This window comes from Silene latifolia, chromosome 9 (assembly GCF_048544455.1).
Source record: "Silene latifolia isolate original U9 population chromosome 9, ASM4854445v1, whole genome shotgun sequence".
NCBI classification, from domain to species: Eukaryota; Viridiplantae; Streptophyta; class Magnoliopsida; order Caryophyllales; family Caryophyllaceae; genus Silene; species Silene latifolia.
In genome coordinates this window covers 28,017,364-28,032,385 of record NC_133534.1, presented here as the reverse complement: position 1 = coordinate 28,032,385, position 15,022 = coordinate 28,017,364, and the positions used below count along the sequence as shown (strand labels likewise).

Here is a 15,022-nt window from a genome sequence, read left to right as displayed (position 1 = left end):
CTATGCAAACAACACAGAGAACCACTGACAATGATCGAATTTTAACAAAAAAAAAAAAAAATAACGTTCACAAATTACAAATTGGTAATAATATTAACAAATAATAAAATTAAATAGAATAATAACATGAAACGACGAAGACGGAATTAATGGAAATATCTTGGGGGTTTCGCGCGCGGGGCAACTAACTAGTTCTCTTAAAAATATTAATAAAAGCAATTATACGTAATAGCGTAAACTATAGAAATCGATGAAATACTAAACTCAACGTAATTTAATGTTCAAGTTTGATTTTAGCTAGGAAATATATCACGACTACATGACTACACGACTACATTATCGGTTTGATAAATAAACTTAAAAATAACTTAAGTAATGACAAAATTAAATCACTCCATGGTTTTACCTGCTAACCTAACCAAAATCTAAAAACCAGAGTGGCTCTAAGTGGGTTGATGATCATTTTGGGTTTTCTACGCACATACGAGAAATACCCTCCAAGTGGCTCCAACTGTCGAATTAACAGTAAAACGACGTCGCCAGCAAAGGAAAAAGAAAGGCACTAGCCATCTGCAGAAATCAAAACACTCTGTAATCGGTGACATCCACCACCCACCCCTGATCTAGTCGCCAGAAAAATCCCCAAATTCCAGAAATACAGAACCCTAATCTTCTATTCCTATCACTTTTCTCTTTTAAATTCACTGTATTTAATCGCAGTTTAATCCCGCCATCCAATTAGTCTTGCTCAAATCATACATTTCAATTATATCGATTTAACCAAGATTTCATGTTCGGCGGTCAGAATTCATTTAAACCTATGATTTGTTCTTCGTGTTGAAGTTGTGGCATTGTGGAGTAAAAATGGCGGCACAAAATCAAGGTGATCTCTTCGACGCGTATTTTAGAAGAGCAGACTTAGACGGAAATGGTGAAATTAGTGGTGTTGAAGCTGTTGCGTTCTTCCAAGCCGCCAATTTGTCGAAACAAGTTCTCGCACAGGTCTTTCATTTAACCTTTCTAATAATTGAACCTTTCTCATAAGCCCAGGTTAATAGTTTTGTGTAATTTGCGTTTTTTTGAAGTTCTTGAGCTGGATTCTTTCTGGTATAGCGTCGTTGGTCGCGTTTTATTGATTGATTGATTGATATGAACGGTGTAGTGTGATCACTGAAGTCGATTGCTTAGTTGCACCTTTAATTTTGTGTGATTTGTGTTTGTTTTATAGTACCAGGAGCTGCATTTTATTAGGGATTGTGTTGTTTGATAGCGTTTTATTGATTGATTGATATGAACCGGTGTAGCTTGGTAACTGAAATGGCTAGTTTAGTTCGTTGAGAATTGAGTGCCCGGTGTGAAGATAATGGAACACTGCTAATTCGGGTCGCTGTTTTAGAAACCGTAACAGTTATTTTTGTGGTTGGGTTTCAGTAGTTGAGAGCGGGTACTAAGAAGAGTAAGTACATAGCTAGGTTCAAGGTAATATAATCCAAACTATTGCATAGGATACTTTGGGCCCTGAGATTGGAGATTGATAAGTGGCTATGGAATAGAATAGGAATCCACATCGACAGAGAGGTATTTTAAGTATGCAACTCCGTTAGCTGAGTGAGACTACTTGTAGATAGGCTTTGTAATATTATCATTTTTGGAGTTTGGCATTTACCTGAGCTAGGTGCTGGTGTCATTGAGCTTGCGATCGCAGTTGAAGCTGCATTTTGAGAGATGAGATCAAAACACAAATATAATCTCCATCATTGCCTGTGAACCGTCATCGTCTCTGACAAATACAGAGTATTTTTGGATTGCAGAAATTCTTAATTAAGAAGCAACTTAGTAAGTTCTAAGTTCCATTAACCGGAGGTTTGCTTTAGCCATACAAGATACTCTGCAACTTACAAACTTAATCCCATTTAACTTTGCTATAACCTTCTGGAGGTACCGGAAATACCCCCTTTTCAATAAAGCCATGGAGATTTATGTCTAATTGATGGATGGGCCAGTCATTAAAAGCAGAAACGTCTAACAATACCCTAACTGTAGTGAACTTGGCTACAAGAGAGAACATATGCTAGTAATCCTTCCCTTTGACTTGTATTTAACCTTTTGGCCACCTACCTTGCTTTGACCCTCTCCAGAGTCCTGTCTACCTTGAATTAAATTTGATATACCCATTTTGATTTTTGAGCCTTTGTGTTTAAATCCAGGAGGTAGAGTAGTTAATATCCATGTTCCATTACGGTCCAAAACATCTAATTTATGCATCATTGCCTGTGTTACTCGGACTCGGGTATGCCGTATCTGATCTGATACGTATCCGCGTATCTGATATGCCAATCTCGGATTAGTTAGATACCTGGACACGGTCAATATCGTATCTTGACCAATTGTTTGGACACCGATACGATACTTCAATTAATTAATAAAATTATTAAAAACAAATATATAAAAAAAAACTAAAATGATAAATTGATGATATTAATATGATGAACAATTTTCAGCCCATAATGTTGTTTTTGCAAAATTTTCTAACAACATTAAAACCATCTTAGTTCCAAAAGTAACAGACTAAACTTATTAGAGAATATATTATCATCATAATCATAATAATATATTCTCTAATAAAACTCTAAACTTCTAATGATCAAACAAAATCCATAAAAATCAACATGACACTTCCAAACTGCAACTTAATGCTTCATGCTTCATTTCCTGCAACTTCATGCTTCCGCCTTCATGCTTCATTTGTTGGCTCCTGAACATGTCCATCCTCATCTCCAAGTTCAAAGAAGACGCCTTCCAGCTCTGGATCATTCACGGACAGATCTGCCAGCTCCAAAATTTCAGCATCAACATCGTACTTGTCACCGCCTAAAAATTAAGAAAATAAGATAATTACCAATGAAAACATAATTTTATATATGAATTTATGAAAAGAAAAATAATAGAATGGAATGCTTAGTTGTTTACCAATATCCCAATGCTTTGAGGGACCATTTTTATACTTTTCAGATTGTCGAGCCAAAAGACGAAGGTTATTATGTACTTTAACCAAGTCTTTTGCTCGAGTTGAAGTTAAAGCGGTTTCTTTTCACAGTGAGGATGTTGTTATAGTGGCTCCAATTCCTCTCACAACAAGACGAGGATGCCGGTTGAGATAGCAATTTAAAGGCAAGAGTTTGAAGATGCGGAACGGAAGAGCCATAATTAGCCCACCAACTAATGGGCTCTTCCATCATCTCTGGCAGCTAAAACGTGCGCTTGGCTAAAAAAATCCAAACCTGATGAGAATGATCCATGCTCCTTCATAACATTTCTCAATTCCCGAGGATCGACAAATAATCGTTGAAAACATAAATTTCTTTGAGAAGACACCTCTTGATCTTGGTGAGGAGCAACTCTTTGAAATATATTCCGACCCTCAGTCTGCCACTTGTGCCATAATATTTCGGGACAAGCGAGTGAGCAAGACAATGAAGATGAAGGGGAGTATTACTTTGATTCCACCTCGACTCTAACACTTGTTGTATTGCATCAAAGAAAGGTGAAGAATCGCAATGAATATCTTTTTCCTCTTTCTTAAATATAATCATCTTAACCTCTTCAATCATGCTATCCCACATATCATATACCAAGTGCAAAACCGGAGCATCCTTATTGCCTATGCGAATCATCTCGTAGATAGGTTTAGCAAACTCTAAAAAGTATTCTATCTTCTCCCACCAAGACTCATCCTTAGTTAAATCCGCACTTCACCAGATGGTGATAGATTCTGAATGGAGAACTCTGTTTAGGTCACCACCTAATAATCCAAATGACATAAAAGCTAAGAAAATCAGGATGCTTATATTGGATGAGTCTTGTGGGAGAAAATAGAATACTTTTTAGAGTTTACTAAACCTATCTACGAGATGATTCGCATAGGCAATAAGGATGCTCCGGTTTTGCACTTGGTATATGATATGTGGGATAGCATGATTGAAGAGGTTAAGATGATTATATTTAAGAAAGAAGAAAAAGATATTCATTGCGATTCTTCACCTTTCTTTGATGCAATACAACAAGTGTTAGAGTCGGGGTGGAATAAAAGTAATACTCCCCTTCATCTTCATTGTCTTGCTCACTCACTTGTCCCGAAATATTATGGCACAAGTGGCAGACCGAGGGTCGGAATATATTTCAAAGAGTTACACCTCACCAAGATGAAGAGGTGTCTTCTCAAAGAAATTTATGTTTTCAACGATTATTTGTCGATCCTCGGGAATTGAGAAACGTTATGAAGGAGCATGGATCATTCTCATCAGGTTTGGATTTTTTTAGCCAAGCGCACGTTTTAGCTGCCAGAGATGATGGAAGAGCCCATTAGTTGGTGGGCTAATTATGGCTCTTCCGTTCCGCATCTTCAAACTCTTGCCTTTAAATTGCTATCTCAACCGGCATCCTCGTCTTGTTGTGAGAGGAATTGGAGCCACTATAACAACATCCTCACTGTGAAAAGAAACCGCTTTAACTTCAACTCGAGCAAAAGACTTGGTTAAAGTACATAATAACCTTCGTCTTTTGGCTCGACAATCTGAAAAGTATAAAAATGGTCCCTCAAAGCATTGGGATATTGGTAAACAACTAAGCATTCCATTCTATTATTTTTCTTTTCATAAATTCATATATAAAATTATGTTTTCATTGGTAATTATCTTATTTTCTTAATTTTTAGGCGGTGACAAGTACGATGTCGATGCTGAAATTTTGGAGCTGGCAGATCTGTCCGTGAATGATCCAGAGCTGGAAGGCGTCTTCTTTGAACTTGGAGATGAGGATGGACATGTTCAGGAGGCAACAAATGAAGGCTGAAGCATGAAGTTGTAGGAAATGAAGCATGAAGCATTAAGTTGCAGTTTGGAAGTGTCATGTTGATTTTTATGGATTTTTGTTTGATCTTTAGAAGTTTAGAGTTTTATTAGAGAATATATTATTATGATTATGATGATAATATATTCTCTAATAAGTTTAGTCTGTTACTTTTGGAACTAAGATGGTTTTAATGTTGTTAGAAAATTTTGCAAAAACAACATTATGGGCTGAAAATTGTTCATCATATTAATATCATCAATTTATCATTTTAGTTTTTTTTTATATATTTGTTTTTAATAATTTTATTAATTAATTGAAGTATCGTATCGGTGTCCAAACAATTGGTCAAGATACGCTATTGACCGTGTCCAGATATCTAACTAATCCGAGATTGGCGTATCATATACGCGGATACATATCAGGTCAGATACGGCGTACCCGAGTCCGAGTAACACAGGTTCAGATCTGGTAAATTAACTTGGGCAATGTTTTATTTATGGTTTAAGATCTTGGTGTCTCAATTAGATGCTGATATTTGAGGGTGTATTTTTAGTGTATCATTAAGGTTAACTATTAATTTCAGTCCAATTGTAACGATATTGCATTGCTGTATAATTCATTTCAAATTTTCAATTTCTTTTCAAAGAATGGAGTTCTATTTTGTCTGTTTAAGGAGTCTATGGTCATTTAGGGTAAGATGTAGGATTAGGGAACTTAGAGTATAAGAGTTTGAAAGGATTTATTTTTTCTTTTTGTTGTTGTTGTTGGGTCTTTATTATTTTCCTTTGCTAGTAGCTTGCTTTGAGATTTATAATCCTTTAGCTTGATACTTTTATGCCTCTTTTTTGTTTTTTTAGCAATTAGATTATTTTAATGGATTTGACGCCCCCTGTATTTTTGCATTGAGTTAAAAATATTAGCTTCTATGCTTTTGAATGATATTTAGCTGACAGATTATATGTCAACTTTTTATTACAGATATGGAATTTTGCTGATCAAAACCGAAGAGGGTCTCTCCGGAGACCTGAATTTTACAATGCTCTTAAGCTTGTTACTGTTGCGCAGAGCAAACATGATCTAACCCCTGATATTGTTAAGGCAGCTTTATTTGGCCAAGCTTCAGCTAGAATACCTGCTCCACAGATCAACTTAGCTGCTTTACCAGCCCCTTCTACATCTCAAATAGCCCATGTTGGATCAACAGCATCTCAGACCCCTGGGGTTAGACCAGCATTATTGAACACAACCATAAATCAACAGTATAGTCCACCTCCCGCAAGCGTCAGACCACCAACTTCTGTTTCTGGTGCAGCTACAAGCCCAGTTCAGGGTGCTGATTTTCCAGGATTTCCGGTGAGAGCTTCTCCATTAGCTTCAAACCTGCCAACCGTCAGTTCTACGCTGTCTAGTGATGCAGGGGTTGCAAATTTTGCGAAGACACAAACATCTACATTTTCTGGTAGTGCAAATAGTCCTCTGCCAAACCATGCTGGCATACCGTCTGGAGCTGGTATAGCGGTAGCTTCGTTGCCGTCTAAGTCACCTGTAGCATCTGGACTGCCGTCACCTTCTACCATGCAATTGAGACCACAAGTTACACACAATGGTTTTGCTTCAGGGCCCCGTTTTGGAGGTGACACATTCTCTGCAGCTCAATCACAGCCTAACACATATAGTTCAGTGGGTACTTCTTCGGCTAGTAGCGTACAAGTGTCTTCACCCTCTGTTCCTATTTCAGCAGCTGGCTTTTCTGCTGGTGGGCAGCATGTGAAGATGCAACAGTCACATTTGAAGAAGGATGCACAAATTTCAGTTCCAAGCATCCGCCCGTTTGGTCCACCAGCCGTTTCACCTCAACCTTCTACTGGACATCAGCAACAGTTGCACTGGCCAAGAGTAACACAGACGGATATACAGAAGTACACCAAAGTATTTATAGAGGTTGATACTGATAAAGATGGGAAAATAACCGGTGATCAGGCACGCAACCTATTTTTGAGCTGGAAGTTACCAATAGGTGGGTAGTACTTATTAAACAGATTTTATTAAGCGTTACATTTTTTTTTTTTTTTTTTTTTCTTGTGTGTGTCATAAGGTATTTTATTAGTTAGCTTCCATTTAGCATATTTGTGGAAGAATTATTTTTTCTAGCTTCTTTAAAGGCTACAAATTGGGTGCTTTTAAGGGTGTTTATTCAATGTAATTGATACTTGGTAAATGTTTCCATTTGATACAAATAAATGTATTGTAGATTTAAGATAGCGTTTTCTATTACCAATAAGCTGGCCAAGAGCCAGGTTTTCATCAAGAAAAGCTTATTTACCTTCAACCACTAGGTTTAGAGGGTGTACGTTGTCAAACCTCTAAAACCACCAGAACAAGTCATGTAACCATTTTCTCACTTGTTTACTTGGTTCTATTTTTATGCTTTTTTTCCCTTCTGAAATGCTCTTAACATTGTCAAGGCAAACAATAACTTGAGATATTTCTCAAGCTTCAAAATGTAATGGTATCTGTAGCTATACGGTTGTAGACTTGTAATGTTCAGCTGGATAAGAAGGGCTAGGTATGTAAGTTATTGTAGAACTGAAACCGTGTTATGTAAGTTACAGAACAATTCAATGTTTCCTATTGTCACTGCTACAGCCATATCATATGGTGATGAGAGTTGTTAATGACACCATGTTAAATGATTCATATCTATACGTTTTATATCAGTGATTCAGCGATACTTTCATGATTAGTCATCTTTGGAGAGGCAAATTTCTTCAAAGATATGAATTTGTATGAATGACTTGTCAGATTTCCTATTCGTGGTTTCCAACTTATTTACGTATTGTTACATGTTCCAGAGGTCTTAAAGCAGGTGTGGAATCTGTCTGACCAGGATAATGATAGCATGCTTTCTGTCAGGGAATTCTGTATTGCACTTTATCTCATGGAGAGGCACAGGGAGGGACGTCCTCTTCCAGCAATGCTGCCAAGTAGTGTAATGCTTGATTTTCCTGCAACTGCACCACCAGTTAGTGGATATGGAAAGCAATTGGGTTTTTCCGCTGGTAATTCTCTCTATAGAATATAGATCTAACATTTTTCTGTTATAAGCTGGCTACGGAATTAATATTCGATGGTTTGGATTGAGAACGAAAGGTTATGGAATAGTTTCCAGCAATGGCATATTCTTTCTTGAACTTGATCTATTATGTTTTTTGTTTTCTTGTTTAATAGGTTTCCAACAACCTCAAGGACCCGGTGCAGGTCAAAGGCCAAGTGCACGGCTTCCAGGGAAGCCACCTCTGCCAATTCCTGCTCCCTCTGATGATAGGCTGCCTCCTAAACCACAAAAGGCTAAAGTTCCGGTGTTAGACAAACACTTGGTGGTCCAACTGAGTGAAGAGGAGCAAAAGTCACTGAATTTGAAATTCCAGGAGGCATCAGAAGCAAATAAAAAGGTATAGCACGTGTAGTTAGCCATCCCCTAGAAGAGGTTTGTGTTGACTTGCCTTTAAGTGTCAAAATATCTCTAAACGTGGGTAACTATCTTGTTGTTGTTCGCAAATCACACCTCGACTGACAGTTATCTGCAGATTGACCTCTCTAGTATATAAATCGTGAGTCGTGCACTTAAAAAGGTTGGATTAAATGTAATAGATAACTAGTGAGTAAATGGAGTAGTCAAGCAAAGAATAATATGAGAGGCCGCCTCTTTTGAGAGTTTCCATTTACTTCAAATGCTCTGTTTGCTTTATCGTACATCTAAAATTGTGGTTTGGTGTATATAGGTTGAAGATTTGGAGAAGGAAATAAAGGAGTCAAGAGAGAAAATGGAGTTTTACCGAGTTAAGATGCAGGAACTGGTATGTTTCTCTCTATGTCCATTCTGTATATGTGATCAACTTCTTCAGATACTCAGTCCATCGCGATCAAATTTCATTCCAACTTTTCCAGTCCCCCTTCCCTAATCCCCACCACTTATTGAATGCTGTGTAACTCGTTTTAAAGCTGTGGCAACCCAAAAAATATTTAACTACACTCGAAAAGAAAACGAAAACGGAGGTAGCTATGGTTCTTTCGTTCCCCACATATGTTGTTGAGAAATAACTTGTGATGGTTCTTTTTAATTCTGTTGTCATTTGACACTTCTTTGGCTTCTGGTTACTAAAATTGTTGGTTTGCTCCTTTGTTAGGTTCTCTATAAGAGCCGGTGTGACAGCCACCTCAATGAAGTTACAGAAAGGGCTGCTACGGATAAGCGTGAGGTGTGTTCCTAGCTAGCTGCTTTAGAATTTATACTCCGGGGTCCTACACACTGATCATATCTTCATGCTGTGTGGTTTTTCTAGGTTGAGTCTCTAGCTAAAAAGTATGAAGAGAAGTACCTACAAACTGGTAATGTGGCATCGAAATTGACTATTGAAGAAGCCACATTTCGTGATATACAGGTACTTCATGGTGTAAAATGTTGGGTGGTTGGTGTGAAATTGGTAGATAAATTTTTAATACGTAATCTTGAGTTGGTGATTTACAGGAGAAGAAAATGGAGATGTATCAGGCAGTTGTAAAGATGGAGCAGGATGGAAGTGGTGAAACCCTCCAGGTATGTTGTTGCTAATTATAGTCAAATAGCTAAAGATGCCCATAAATCTATCTAATTTCTCATGCATCTTCATTTGTGTTTGGTGGGGGCATCATAATCAGCCCCGCGCAGATCATATTCAGTCTAGCCTTGAGGAGTTAGTGAGAAGTCTTAGTGAACGCTGCAAGAAATATGGATTGCGTTCTAAGCCAACCATGCTAGTTGAACTTCCTTTCGGTAATGCCATACACTTGACTGGGTTTAAGTGTTTCTGTCAGTCGTTGTAGACCTTGTTGTTACTGTACGAGTGCTTTATGCCTTTACTTGGTTCAAAAAAAATTATTGACGCCAAGAGGAGTTATCTTCCGGAGAAATATAATTTCATTTAAAACTATATTTCTATGATTATTTTGATTTGAAGTTGAAATGTTGATCTTCTTTTTCAGGATGGCAACCTGGTATCCAGGAGGGTGCTGCTGACTGGGACGAAGATTGGGATAAGTTCGAAGGTGAAGGTATGTGGCTATGTGCAACGACTGCAACCTGATCCAAAATCACGTTTAACAAATCAACGTGGTTATTTATAGTTCTCTTGATAACTGATTTGTTGTCCTAAAATTATGGGTGTCATGTGTCTGCCATAGGGCCCTGTCATGTGTCCTGTGTCTTTTCGCATCTGTTAATGGCTGCTACGCTAACATTATTCCCGGGTTCTCAGTGCTCCTAAAGAAGTTCCCGCCTATTGGCGGGTGGTACTCGGATTTGATAAATATTATGCATAGTAGTTACTTTTTAGATGAGTTATGAGGCAATATTCTTTATTGTTGGGTATTCTGTAATATTGTACTTTTACCCCCAGATATTGAAAGCTGTCAGTTTTTCAATAGGTGTCCCTTCGTTTGTTATTCAACTCCCAATCAAAGCCGAGTCAACTTACTGGTCTTTGTAACCCTGTCTAGGAATGTAGGTTTTTCCAAACTCCCACAGGTTGCATGACTTGTTACTTTTCCTGTTTCAGATTTTACTTTTGTGAAGGAAATGACTCTTGATGTACAAAACGTTATTGCACCACCTAAGCCAAAGGTTAAGGTTTCTAAAAAAGAAAAGGCAGAAGCTGCTAAGGGTGAAGCAGTTATCCATGCCTCAGATATCAAATCCAAACTTGTAAAATCTGCTGCAGAGGATACCGTGGAGGCTGAAAATGGTGTAATGGCCAATCATAAAGAAGATAACGGTGTGAGAAGTCCTGTTGCTAGCCCATCAGCCAAAAGTTCACATGGTAGTCCACATGATCATTCTGAAAAGACTGTTGGTTCAAGTACTTCGCCTCGTTCCAAGCAGCCTCTGAGGTATGCAGTTACTCTGCGAAACACTGCTTTGTTGTGTAGTTTCTGATTCTCCTATATTTGAGTAGTTGCGGAGAATTAATACTAATTGCCATATAAACCTCTCTTCCTCTACTTTTGTGGTGTGAGCCTCACTAGTTCAGCTCTCTTAGGAGAAGTAAGTGTCGGGTACGGAATCCATACCCATATCCATGTCGTTTTGACAAGGGTATGGCCTGGAAAATGAAGAGTTGAAGTAACATAGATTGTAGCAATAAAATAAAATTAGTCTAATTTATCTGTTCAGATTTATTACACCTTTTTACCAACAACTTTCTTATATTTTAATACTTGGTTCACTTTTAAGGTATTCCGACCCTTACGGTTTACTTCGGTTTTCAAAATCATTTTAATCTTTATTCTCGATTTAAATTCTAAGTTTTTATAAAAGAAATCCAGACTTCGATTTTAAAACCTATAAGTTTACTTGGTTTTTGTATTATGTTTCACTCCCCTTTTGTTTTACAATTTTTCTTTTCAATTTTTTTTCGTTTTTTGAGGCGTGCGTTCACCCATGGACGGTTCTAAAAGATGATTCATGTCAGCCGACCCCAAATCATTTTGGGATTAAGGCTCTGTTGTTGTTGTTGTTGTTGTTGTTGTTGCTCTGTTGTTGTTGTTGTTGTTGTCGCCTTCATTAAAAGATCCTACATATCCGCCTCTGGGTCACAATTTCAAATTATGCCTTTTTGACAAGCACTTGATTTGTCTTCTTCTATAAGTAGATCATATGAGACGTGTCGCTTGATAGCATAATTCTGTAGGTCTCCTTTTATTTATACGTCATCCCTATGGTGTCTTGGTGGCATCCTCTGTTACTAGTCGAGAAAAAAAGTGCTAGGTATGTCGGCATCATTGACTTTTGTACGTAATGTCAGTCACAGACTCACTGTGGTTAATTTTATGCCTACTTGTGTTTTTTTCTTTTTTAGATATCATGGAAGCTCATTAACTTTAATTTTAGGAAGCCTGATCATCCACCACAAAAATCGATATATAAATAAATAAAGTCATTCAAGTAAGGCTAATATAGCTCTCACATTTCGTGACATTGTGTTGGCACCTTAATGGGCAAAGTTTGACAATGCTTCCTCATGTCTGATAATTAGCCTTGAAATTTATTGATATTTTTTTTTTACATTTTTATGCAGTAACATTACGGTTGCGGATACTTCCTCTTCGGGGGACAAAAGATCTGATAAGCCAGCATGGGGGACATTTGATACAAAGGATGATGCTGATTCATTTTCGGGTTCTTCCAAGGTAAATATGGGGGACATTTCTTGTGGCTGGAATATAAAACCTGTGCTCTTTTTCTGGCTCTTGAATCTCCCTCCTTGACCGTTGTTAGTGGACTTTATGTACACATATCATGCTGGTCCTAGTCCCCCCTCCACAAAATCTCATGTGAGATGGTCTCACATCTCAGACTAGGGCTGTCCTAGTTCCCCTTTCACAAAATCTTATGTGGGACGGCCTTACATCTCACACCAGCCCATTAACCATAGACTTAAACAAGAGCATTTGGCTTGGTCCAACACGTGAGACCATCTCATATGAGGCTTGCTTCTTTCATTCATTTTACTATTAGCCTAACCATCTCATTCTTACTCGTCATACAGGTGGTGGATCATGAGAGACGTATTGATGACTTGTTTGGATACGGGCAGTTTACTTTGCCTCCTATTAGGACTAGTTCATCTCAACCCGATGGCATTTTACCGAAAAAGAGTATTTTTGCTGACTCTGTTCCCGGCACTCCAGTAGATGTGTTTTTGCCGAAAAAGAGTATATTTGACAATTCTGTTCCTAGCACACCGGCTGAAAGTTTTTTGCCAAAACACAGCGTTTTTGCAGACTCTGTTCCAAGTACACCACTTGGTGGAGGGCTAGAAGAACGTGGTTACAACTTCTCGCGGTTTGATTCTTTCAGATCTACTGATAGTGGATTCCAGCCACAAGAAAGGCTATCTCGATTTGATTCCATGCAGAGTAGAGATTTTGACTCGGAAGATGGTGGGTCCTTCCAACAAAGGGAGACGTTTTCAAGGTTTGATTCCATGAGAAGTACTAACGATTCCGACTTTGGCCTTCGGTTTTCATCGTTTGATGATTCTGACCCTTTGGGCTCGGGGGCATTTAAGTCATCCTTTGGAAGTGAAACACCCAGGAGGGACTCAGATGGTTTCGGATCCAGTGTATTTGAAACACCAAGGTCAGAGGTAGATCCTTTTGGATCTGTGGGGCCCTTCCGATCATCAGTAGCCAGTGAGACGCCAAGGGCAGATTCCGACCCTTACGGGCAGCCTTTCAGGTCACCCCTGGTCAGTGAAACTCCAAGAGCAGATACCGATTTTTACGGCTCTGGTGCTCCTTTTGGGTCTTCTTTTGGGAGTGAAACTCCAAGAGCAAACACAGACTGCTTTGGATCATCCACTGGTGGTGAAACTCCCAGGGGAGAAACCAACTATTTTGCACAATCTAGTTCATTCAAGTCATCTTTTGGGAGTGAGACTCCGAGGGGCGAATTCAATTCTTTCGGCTTTGGTGGAGACCACTTTGGTTCTGTCGGGCCTTTTGGATCTTCAGCGGGTGGTGAAACCCCCAGGGGGGAAACCAACTATTTTGCACAATCTAGTTCATTCAAGTCATCTTTCGGAAGCGAGACTCCAAGGGGCGAATTCGATTCTTCCGGCTTTGGTGGGCCGTTTGGTTCATCATTTAGTAGTGAAACTCCGAGACGAGACCCAGACACACACGGGTCTTCTGGGCCGTTCAAGTCTACGACGGGCAGTGAAAAGCCGAAAACAGAGACTGATAGTTGGAGTGCATTTTAAGATCAGAGCTCTTTATTTATTTATTTATTTTTTTTTTTTTTTTGACAGTAGAGCTCTTTATTTTGAGTATATATTTTTGGGGTTGGATGGGTTTGCAAAATTTTTGTCAATGCCGAACGATGACTTTGTGACATAAATTTTTTTCGTACCCTGCCAATATTGTGGCTTGTGTTGAAATAAATAGCGGGGGGTAGCTTTGTAGACATAGAATGAGTGATGTGACCTACACGGAATACTTTTGTTGCGTTTTTTTGTCCAGTTGGTCTCTTATAAGACGCTTTCACTCACGTATTGTATAAAACTGTTAATATCATAGAGACCATGACCTATACAATAATCTTAGCGCATTAAACAAGTATTTGAAGGCTTATTTAGGGCACCGATCAGCTACTCGACGGGAGTTGTGAACCCATTCTACGCTCACAACTCACAAGTCATAAGTAGTCAAGATAATTGAACTTCCCGTCGTCGGCTAGTTTATTAGACCTCCTGGAATCATGCCTTCCCCTTGTGCTAATATTATGCTATTCGGGTTCATATTTATTGGGCAAGGATTACAATCCTATAGTTATTCTCTGGATTACGGATGATGCCTTTTATTAGAATTGATCCCACACTTATTCTCTGGGATATGGATGATGCCTTTTGTTTAAACAGAGCAAGATGTTGTAGCTTAACAGGGTGAGATATTGATGATTGTCCGTCACCATTTTAATTACCTTGTAGATACCCTATATTAATACGGAATATTTATAATTAATTTAAAATGAAAAATTACATCTTAAAATTCCACGGTCGAATTTTGCAATTTGATAAGAGTACTAATTAGAGAGGAGAATATATAGACGAATAATTTCGGGTTTGGGTATGAGAAAAGTTGATAGCATTGTGGTCTTGTTTGGTAAACAGTGGGTTTATATTAGTAGAAGCAGATTATAAAAGCCGATTATAATTAACAGATTTTAGTAGCAGGTTTGACTAAAATTTATAATAGCCGAGTTTGCTAGAGGTGTTTGGTAATTAGCGGTTTCACATTAGCAGATTGCTTATTTTTGCTCTAAAATGACTAATATGGATATGAATCATTATTGGCAATATATGTTTTCAAGGGTAAAATTGTCAATTAAAATATTTTCCAATCTACTAATTGAATATGCTTGTAAAATAGTAGATTGCCCCCCAATCTACTATTTCAATATGCTATCTATCAAACACCTCAAATAGCATATTGACAAGTCAAACATGTTAAACGCCCTCAATATGCTAAAAATCTATCAATACGCTGTTTACCGAACACCCCTGTGTTTTTAACCAAATTATTAAACGTAATTTTTTTAGGATAAAATGTAGTCCGTAATCCGTTGAGTAAAATG

The 15,022-nt window shown here is 38.2% G+C and overlaps 1 protein-coding gene across 1 annotated transcript; it reads left to right on the top strand.

Moving 5' to 3' along the window:
- Positions 1-461: 461 nt before the first annotated feature.
- LOC141599463 (uncharacterized) lies at positions 462-13,855 on the top strand. Its single transcript, XM_074419477.1, has 13 exons — positions 462-1,002; positions 5,830-6,868; positions 7,704-7,910; positions 8,080-8,303; positions 8,634-8,708; positions 9,039-9,110; positions 9,195-9,293; positions 9,380-9,448; positions 9,550-9,664; positions 9,874-9,942; positions 10,446-10,776; positions 11,964-12,075; positions 12,435-13,855. Exons 1-13 carry the CDS (start codon positions 865-867, stop codon positions 13,647-13,649), a joined length of 3,765 nt encoding a protein of 1,254 aa, XP_074275578.1. The 5' UTR covers positions 462-864; the 3' UTR covers positions 13,650-13,855.
- The last annotated feature ends 1,167 nt before the right edge of the window (positions 13,856-15,022 follow it).

Coding starts and splice junctions, on each gene's coding strand:
- LOC141599463 (XM_074419477.1), top strand. CDS start 865: ATGGCGGCACAAAATCAAGGTGATCTCTTCGACGCGTATTTTAGAAGA. Junction 9,111..9,194: donor CTGCTACGGATAAGCGTGAG/GTGTGTTCCTAG, acceptor TGGTTTTTCTAG/GTTGAGTCTCTAGCTAAAAA. Junction 10,777..11,963: donor CGTTCCAAGCAGCCTCTGAG/GTATGCAGTTAC, acceptor ATTTTTATGCAG/TAACATTACGGTTGCGGATA.